Source organism: Onychostruthus taczanowskii, unplaced genomic scaffold (genome assembly GCF_017590055.1).
Source record: "Onychostruthus taczanowskii isolate IOZ18803 unplaced genomic scaffold, ASM1759005v1 scaffold521, whole genome shotgun sequence".
Classification (NCBI taxonomy): domain Eukaryota; kingdom Metazoa; phylum Chordata; class Aves; order Passeriformes; family Passeridae; genus Onychostruthus; species Onychostruthus taczanowskii.
In genome coordinates this window covers 1,464-10,425 of record NW_024502803.1, presented here as the reverse complement: position 1 = coordinate 10,425, position 8,962 = coordinate 1,464, and the positions used below count along the sequence as shown (strand labels likewise).

The 8,962-nt window shown below is 47.0% G+C and overlaps 1 protein-coding gene across 1 annotated transcript; it reads right to left on the bottom strand.

Annotated features, from left to right (window-relative positions):
* Positions 1–1,418: 1,418 nt before the first annotated feature.
* Positions 1,419–3,312, bottom strand: LOC121342280 (isochorismatase domain-containing protein 2-like). The gene is made up of 3 exons (XM_041416580.1): positions 3,089–3,312; positions 2,778–2,993; positions 1,419–1,525 (listed from the first exon to the last, which is right to left on the bottom strand). Exons 1-3 carry the CDS (start codon positions 3,305–3,307, stop codon positions 1,466–1,468), a joined length of 495 nt encoding a protein of 164 aa, XP_041272514.1. The 5' UTR covers positions 3,308–3,312; the 3' UTR covers positions 1,419–1,465.
* Positions 3,313–8,962: the final 5,650 nt, after the last annotated feature.

The window sequence follows — 8,962 nt, the reverse complement described above, 5'->3', positions numbered from 1 at the left end:
GGTCGCGGAGCCGGCGCGAAGCCCCCGCAGGACGGAGCGGTTCGGGGGGGGAGGGGAGGGGCGGGCGCTGATTGGCTGAGCGCAGCCAATGGGGGCGTGGGGGGCGTGGCCAGCGCCCACTCCCACGGGGGGGTTCATTAAGAAAAGGGGGAAGGGGCGGGGCCGAGGTGTCGATCAAATGGAGGGGGCGTGGCTTCGCGGAGAGGCTGCTGTCGATCATCGGAAGGGGCGGGGCCAAAACGGACAGACCACGCCCACTTTGGGGACCCCCACCCCCCAAAAAAACTCAAAGACTCGATTGGGGGAGGGGCAGCGTTTATTGACCCCATTTTGGGGGAATTTTGGGGAACTTGGGACATTTTGGGGAATTTTGGGGGAAATTGGGGAATTTTGGGGGAATTTTGGGAGATTTTTGGGGGATTTTGGGGAATTTTGGGGGAATTTTGGGTGAATTTTGGGGAATTTGGGGGAATTTTTGGGAATTTTGAAGGAATTTTGGGGACATTTTGGAGGAATTTTGGGGGAATTTTGGGAATTTTTGGGGCATTCTGGGGATTTTTTGGGGATTTTTGGGGCATTTTGGGGAATTTTGGGGGAATTTTTGGGGAATTTTGGGGATTTTTGGGGGTTCAGACCCCCCCCAGCCTGACGAGGATTTTTGGGTTCATTTTGGGGAATTTTTGAGCTGATTTTTGGGCTGATTTTGGGGAAATTTTGGGGAAATTTTGTTGGATTTTTGGGCTAATTTTTGGGCTCATTTTGGGGATTTTTGGGCCGATTTTTGGTTGAATTTTGGGGGTTTTGGGGCCAATTTTGGGCCGAATTTTGGGGCTTTTGTGGCTCATTTTGGGGCTGATTTTTGGGTGATTTTGGGGGGTCTTGGGGCCAATTTTGGGTTGATTTTTGGGGATTTTTAGGCTGATTTTTGGGTGATTTTGGGCCGATTTTGGGCTGATTTTTGGGTATTTTGGGGCCGATTTTGGGCTGAATTTTGGGTGATTTTGGGGTAGTTTTTAGGCTGATTTTTGGGTGATTTTGGGCCGATTTTTGGGGGGTTTGGGGCCCATTTTTGGGCCAATTTTGGGCTGATTTTTGGGTGATTTTGGGCTGAATTTTGGGCTGATTTTTGGCCGATTTTGGGCTGAATTTTGGGTGATTTTGGGGTAGTTTTTAGGCTGATTTTTGGGTGATTTTGGGCCGATTTTGGGCTGATTTTTGGGTATTTTGGGGCCGATTTTGGGCTGAATTTTGGGTGATTTTGGGGTAGTTTTTAGGCTGATTTTTGGGTGATTTTGGGCCGATTTTTGGGGGGTTTGGGGCCCATTTTTGGGCCAATTTTGGGCTGATTTTTGGGTGATTTTGGGCTGAATTTTGGCAGATTTTGGGGTGATTTTTGGGCCGATTTTTGGCAGATTTTGGGCCGATTTTGGGCCAATTTTTGGGGCGAATTTTGGGGGTTTTGGGCTCAGAGCCCCCCCAGGATCAGCCCCGTGTCCGGGGGCGGCTCCTTCAGCAGCGGCAGGATCTGCAGGGCAATTAGGGCTAATTAGCGCTAATTAACGCTCCATGACCCTTCACCCAGAGGCTAATTAACCCTAGCGAGCTAATTAACCCCGTTAATGAGCTCCCCTGCCCTTAATTAACGCTAATTAGCCCAGCTCTAATTAACCCTAATACACCACATAACCCCTTTTATCAATCCCTAATTAACTAATTAATCAAGCCCTAATTAACGCTAATTAGCCCAGCCCTAATTAACCCTCACAAAGTACATAACCTCCTCTTTATCAATCCGTAATTAACTAATAAACCATGCCCTAATTAACACTAATTAGGCCAGCTCTAATTAACCCTAATAAACTGCATAACCACTCCTTATCAATTCCTAATTAACTAATTAACCAAGCCCTAATTAACGATAATTAGCCCAGCTGTAATTAACCCTCACAAAGCACAAAACCTCCTCTTTATCAACCCGTAATTAACTAATTAACCATACCCTAATTAACGCTAGTTAGCTCACCTCTAATTAACCCAAACAACCCACACAACCACGCCTTTATCAACCCTTAATTAACTAATTAGCCCCGCCCTAATTACCTGCAATTAACTAGCCTATTTTCAGCTCTAATTACCCAACGAACCATCCCCTAATTAACTCCTAATTAACGCGCTAAACAACCTCTAATTACCCCCTAATATAACGCACTGAACAAAGCCTAATTAAAGCATTCATGGGCGGGGCTTAACAGCCAGATGGGCGTGGCCAAACAGAGTGTGGCTGGTGGGCGGGGCTACAGAGTTGAGAGTGGGCGTGGCTTCGCCTGTGGGAATGGGGGTGGGGCCGCTCAGGTGAGGGTGGGCGTGGCCGGGGCAGGGTGGGCGTGGCCTCACCTGCGTGAACTTGGGCTGGGGCCACTCAGGTGAGTGTGGGCGTGGCCAGGGCGGGTTTGGCCGGGGCGGGGCTGAGCGTGGCCAGGCTTGGTTGGGCGTGGCCTGGGCAATTGGGCGTGTCCATGATGGGTTGGGCGTGGCCGGGTTGGGCGTGGCCTGGGAAGATTGGGCGTGGCCTGGGCAGATTGGACATGTCCATGGTGGGTTGGGCGTGGCTGGGTTGGGTTGGGCGTGGCCGGGTTGAGTTGGGTGCGGCCTGAGCTGGTTGGGCGTGGCCAGGGCGGGCGTGGCCGGGTTGGGCGTGGCCTGGGCTGGTTGGGCGCGGCCTTGGCTGGTTGGGCGTGGCCTGGGCGGGCGTGGCCAGGGTGGGCGTGGCCCCATACCTGTCGGAACTTGGGGTGGGCGGAGTCTCGCAGCAGCAGCAGCAGCAGGCTCTCGCAGCTGCTCACGAAGGCGCCGGCCTGGCGCATGCGGGCGAGGGCGAGGGCGCGCTCCGTCTGGCTGGGACCCCTCCCCAAATTACAGCGGGACCCCCAAACCGCGCCCCAAACCCCGCCCCAAACCCCGCCCCCAGGGTGCGCTCCGTCTGGCTGGGACCCCTCCCCAAATTACAGCGGGACCCCCCAACCCCGCCCCAAACCCCGCCCCCAGGGCGCGCTCCGTCTGGCTGGGACCCCTCCCCAAATTACCTCACCAGCACGCAGGCGTGCGCCTCGATGCCGCAGAGCAGCACATGGCGGATCCGGGGGTCCCCCAGGAGGGGCTCGGCCGCCCCCGCCACGCTGAAGGCGGTTTTGGGGAGCCGGGGCAGCCCCCCCGCCCCCAGCTCCGGCACCGTGCCCCCCAAAACCTCCGGGCGCTGCTCGGCCACCAGCGCCCGCACGCCCAGGATGCGGCAGCCCTGCCACGGCATGGGGGGGTCAGTTTTGGGGGGTTTGGGGGATTTTTTCGGGGATTTTTGGGGATTTTTGGGTGTTTTTCTGTGATTTTTTGGGTGGTTTTTGTGATTTTTAGTGATTTTCCGGTGATTTTTTGCTAATTTTTTGTGATTTCTTGGTGTTTTTTTGGCGAGTTTTGGGCGATTTTTTTTGGTGATTTTTGGGTGATTTTTGTGATTTTTTGGGTAATTTTTGAGGGATTTTAGGTGATTTTTTTTTGGTAATTTTTGCGAAATTTTTTGTGATTTTTTGGTGATTTTTTGGCGATTTTTTGGGTTATTTTTGAGGGATTTTAGGTGATTTTTTTTTGGTAATTTTTGCGAAATTTTTTGTGATTTTTTGGTGATTTTTCGGCGATTTTTTGGATTTTTTGGTGATTTTCTGGTGATTTTTTGAGATTTTTTGTGATTCTTTTGTGATTTTTGGCTGATTTTTTGGGTTATTTTTGAGGGATTTTAGGTGATTTTTGGGGGATTTTTTGGCTATTTTTGACGGGTTTTGGGGTGATTTTTGGGGTGATTTTTGGGGGTGTTTGGGTGATGTTTTGGGCAGCCCCCCCGCCCCCCAAAACCTCCGGGCGCTGCTCGGCCACCAGCGCCCGCACGCCCAGGAGGCGGCAGCCCTGCCATGGCATGGGGGGGTCAGATTTTGGGGGGTTTTGGGGGATTTTTTGGGGGATTTTTGGGGGATTTTTCGGGTATTTTGTGTGATTTTTTGGTGATTTTTGGCGATTTTTTGGCGACTTTTTGTGATTTTTTTGGCGATTTTTTTGTGATTTTTCCGTGGATTTTTGGGTGTTTTTTTGAGATTTTTTGTGATTTTTCTGGTGATTATTGGGTGATTTTTGGGTGTTTTTCTGTGATTTTGGGGTAATTTTTTGTGATTTTTTGTTGATTTTTTTGTGATTTTTGGGTGGGTTTTTTGTAACTTTTTGTGATTTTTTTTGGCGAGTTTTGGGTGATTTTTTGGTGATTTTTTTGCTAATTTTTGAGAATTTTTTTGGTGATTTTTTTGTGTTTTTTTGTGATTTTTTTGGACTTTTTTTGGTGATTTTGGGGGGATTTTTTGGCTATTTTTGAGGGGTTTTGGGGTGATTTTTGGGGTGATTTTGGGGTGATTTCTGGGGGTGTTTGGGTGATGTTTTGGGGAGCCGGGGCAGCCCCCCCGCCCCCGCACGCCCAGGATGCGGCAGCCCTGCCATGGGATGGGGGGGGTCAGTTTTGGGGATTTTGGGGGGTTTTGGGGCGTTTTTGGGGGATTTTTGTGTGTTTTTGGTGTTATTGTTGGTGTCATTTTTGGTGTTATTTTGAGGTTATTTTGGGTGTTATTCTGGGTTATTTTGGTGTTATTTTTGGTGTTATTTTTGGGTGTTTTGGTGTTATTTCGAGGTTATTTTTGTTGTTATTTTTGGTGTTATTCTGGGTTATTTTGGGATGTTTTGGTGTTTTTGTTTGTGTTATTTTTGTTGTTATTTTTGGTGTCATTCTGGGTTATTTCTGGGGTTACTCTGGGTTATTTTTGGGTTATTTTTGGCGTCATTCTGGGTTATTTTTGGGGTTACTCTGGACGTTTTTGGGGTTATTTTTGGTGTTATTTTGGTGCTATTTTTGGTGTTATTGTTGCTGTTATTTTTGTTGTTATTTTTGGTGTCATTCAGGGTTATTTCTGGGGTCACTTTGGGCGTTTTTGGTGTTATTGTTGCTGTTATTTTTGTTGTTATTTTTGGTGTCATTCAGGGTTATTTCTGGGGTCACTTTGGGCGTTTTTGGTGTTATTGTTGCTGTTATTTTTGTTGTTATTTTTGGTGTCATTCTGGGTTATTTTGAGGTTATTTTTGGTGTTATTTTTGGGTGTTTTGGTGTTATTTTTGGTGTTATTTTTGGGTGTTTTTGAGGTTATTGTTGGTGTTATTCTGGGTTATTTTTGGGTGTTTTTGGTGCTATTTTTGGTATTATTTTGAGGTTATTTTCGCGGCTTGGCCCCCAGCGCCCGCCCGCCCAGGATGCGGCAGCCCTGCCCCGGCATGGGGGGGGGGGTCAGATTTTTTGGGATTTTTTTGGGGGATTTTTGGGGGATTTTTCGGGTATTTTGTGTGATTTTTTGGTGATTTTTGGCGATTTTTTGGCGACTTTTTGTGATTTTTTTGGCGATTTTTTTGTGATTTTTCCGTGGATTTTTGGGGGTTTTTTTGAGATTTTTTGTGATTTTTCTGGTGATTATTGGGTGATTTTTGGGTGTTTTTCTGTGATTTTGGGGTAATTTTTTGTGATTTTTTGTTGATTTTTTTGTGGTTTTTGGGTGGGTTTTTTGTAACTTTTTGTGATTTTTTTTGGCGAGTTTTGGGTGATTTTTTGGTGATTTTTTTGCTAATTTTTGAGAATTTTTTTGGTGATTTTTTTGTGTTTTTTTGTGATTTTTTTGGACTTTTTTTGGTGATTTTGGGGGGATTTTTTGGCTATTTTTGAGGGGTTTTGGGGTGATTTTTGGGGTGATTTTGGGGTGATTTCTGGGGGTGTTTGGGTGATGTTTTGGGGAGCCGGGGCAGCCCCCCCGCCCCCGCACGCCCAGGATGCGGCAGCCCTGCCATGGGATGGGGGGGGTCAGTTTTGGGGATTTTGGGGCATTTTTGGGGGATTTTTGTGTGTTTTTGGTGTTATTGTTGGTGTTATTTTTAGGGTTATTTTGAGGTTATTTTGAGGTTATTTTGGGGCGGTTTTGGGGTTATTTTGGGTGTTATTCTGGGTTATTTTTGGGTGTTTTGGGGGTTATTTTTGGTGTTATTTTGAGGTTATTTTGGGTGTTTTTCTGGGTTATTTTGGGGTTATTTTTGGTGTTATTTTGAGGTTATTTCTGTTGTTATTTTGGTGTTATTTTTGGTGTCATTCCGGGTTATTTTGGGTGTTATTCTAGGTTATTTTTGTGTTATTTTTTTTTGAGGTTATTTCTGTTGTTATTTTGGTGTTATTTTTGGTGTCATTCCGGGTTATTTTGGGTGTTATTCTAGGTTATTTTTGTGTTATTTTTGGTATTATTTTTGGTGTTATTTTTGGTGTTATTCTGGGTTATTTTGGTGTTATTTTGGTGTTATTTTGGTGTTATTTTGTTGTTATTTTTGTTGTTATTTTTGTTGTTATTTTTGGTGTCATTCAGGGTTATTTCTGGGGTTACTCTGGGCGTTTTTGGGATGTTTTAGTGCTATTTTTGGTGTTATTTTGGTATTATTTTTGGGTGTTTTGGTGTTATTTTTGGTGCTATTGTTGCTGTTATTTTTGTTGTTATTTTTGGTGTCATTCTGGGTTATTTTTGGGGTTACTCTGGGTTATTTTTGGGTTATTTTTGGTGTTACTCTGGGCTATTTTGGGATGTTTTGGTGTTATTTTTGGTGTTATTTTTGGGTGTTTTGGTGCTATTGTTGCTGTTATTGTTGGTGTTATTTCTGTTGTTATTTTGAGGCTATTTTTGGTGTCATTCTGGGTTATTTTGGGGTGGTTTTGGGGTATTTTTGGTGTTATTTGGGGGTTATTTTTGGTGTTATTTTTGGGTGTTTTGGTGCTATTTTTGTTGTTATTTTTGGCGTCATTCTGGGTTATTTCTGGGGTTACTCTGGGCGTTTTTGGGGTTATTTTTGGTGTTATTTTGAGGTTATTTCTGTTGTTATTTTGAGGCTATTTTTGGTGTCATTCAGGGGCGGTTTTGGGGCGGTTTTGGTGCTATTTTTGGTGTTATTTTGGTGTTATTTTTGGTGCTATTGTTGCTGTTATTTTTGTTGTTATTTTTGGTGTCATTCAGGGTTATTTCTGGGGTTACTCTGGGCGTTTTTGGGATGTTTTAGTGCTATTTTTGGTGTTATTTTGGTGTTATTTTGGTGTTATTGTTGCTGTTATTTTTGTTGTTATTTTTGGTGTCATTCAGGGTTATTTCTGGGGTTACTCTGGGCGTTTTTGGGGTTATTTTTGGTGTTATTTTGGTGTTATTTTGGTGTTATTGTTGCTGTTATTTTTGTTGTTATTTTTGGTGTCATTCTGGGTTATTTTTGGGGTTACTCTGGGTTATTTTTGGGTTATTTTTGGTGTTACTCTGGGCTATTTTGGGATGTTTTGGTGTTATTTTTGGTGTTATTTTTGGGTGTTTTGGTGCTATTGTTGCTGTTATTGTTGGTGTTATTTCTGTTGTTATTTTGAGGCTATTTTTGGTGTCATTCTGGGTTATTTTGGGATGCTCTGGGCACAGCTGGGCGCGGTCACGTGACCCCGCACCCCCCTTTTCCCCTCCTTTCCCCTCCCCCCCCACCCGCCCGCCTCCGCACCCACCTGCGGCCGCTCTCCACGTGACACCCGCGCCACGTGACCGCCGCAACTACTCGCCCCGCCCCGCCGGCTGATGAAAGCCAATCAGCGCATCCCGCTGGCCACGCCGGCCAATGGGAAGCGGCGGCGCCACAAGGTTAAGCCCGCCTCCTTCGTTCCCGCCCTACGCGGTCTCAGCCAATCGGGAGGCGTCGCTGAGCTCCGGCCAATCAGAGGATGAGGGGGGCGGGGCTTGGCGTGAGGGGAAGCCGGGATCGACCCAAAAATCGCCGGAATTTCCTCAAAAATCGCCGGAATTTCCTCAAAATTCGCCCGAAATTCACCAAAAATCGCCCGAAATTCACCAAAAATCGCGGAGAATCCGCCCCGGATCCCTCAAATCACCCAAAATCCGCCAGTTCTACCCAAAATCGCCGTTACCGGAAGGGTCCGGCCGTTACCGGCATCGGAACCCCAAAATCTCCGGGTTTGACCCAAAAATCGCCGGAATTTCGTCAAAATTCGCCCGAAATTCATCAAAAATGGCGGAAATTGCCTCAAAATCCGCCCAAAATCCGCCTCAAATCCCCAAAATTTCCATTACCGGGAGGGTCCGGCCGTTACCGGCATCGGAACCCCAAAATCTCCGGGTTTGACGCGGTCTCAGCCAATCGGGAGGCGTCGCTGAGCTCCGGCCAATCAGAGGATGAGGGGGGCGGGGCTTGGCGTGAGGGGGAGCCGGGATCGACCCAAAAATCGCCGGAATTTCCTCAAAAATCGCCGGAATTTCCTCAAAATTCGCCCGAAATTCACCAAAAATCGCCCGAAATTCACCAAAAATCGCGGAAATTGCCTCAAAATCCGCCCGGAATCCGCCCCGGATCCCTCAAATCACCCAAAATCCGCCAGTTCTACCCAAAATCGCCGTTACCGGAAGGGTCCGGCCGTTACCGGCCCCGGACCCCCAAAATCTCCGGGTTTGACCCAAAAATCGCCGGAATTTCGTCAAAATTCGCCCGAAATTCACCAAAAATCGCCGGAATTGCCGCAAAATCCGCCCAAAATCCGCCTCAAATCCCCAAAATCGCCATTACCGGGAGGGTCCGGCCGTTACCGGCATCGGAACCCCAAAATCTCCGGGTTTGACCCCAAAATCGCCGTTATTGACCCCAAATCGCCCTTATTGACCCAAAATCTCCGTTATTGACCCCAAACCCCCCCAAAGACCCTCTCCCAGGACCCCCAAATCCCCCCAAATCCCCTCAAAGACCCCCAAAACCCCCCCGGAACACCCCAGGACCCTCCAAAACCCCTCAAAGACCCCCAAAATCCTCCCAAAATCCC

What these genes read in the sequence shown, in the direction of transcription:
- LOC121342280 (XM_041416580.1), bottom strand. Translation starts at nt 3,307, where the DNA reads ATGCCGTGGCAGGGCTGCCGCATCCTGGGCGTGCGGGCGCTGGTGGCC. An exon ending in AGGCGCACGCCTGCGTGCTG is followed by an intron (nt 2,994 to 3,088) that starts GTGAGGTAATTT and finishes TAATTTGGGGAG; the next exon opens with GGGTCCCAGCCAGACGGAGC. An exon ending in CCCACCCCAAGTTCCGACAG is followed by an intron (nt 1,526 to 2,777) that starts GTATGGGGCCAC and finishes ATTGCCCTGCAG; the next exon opens with ATCCTGCCGCTGCTGAAGGA.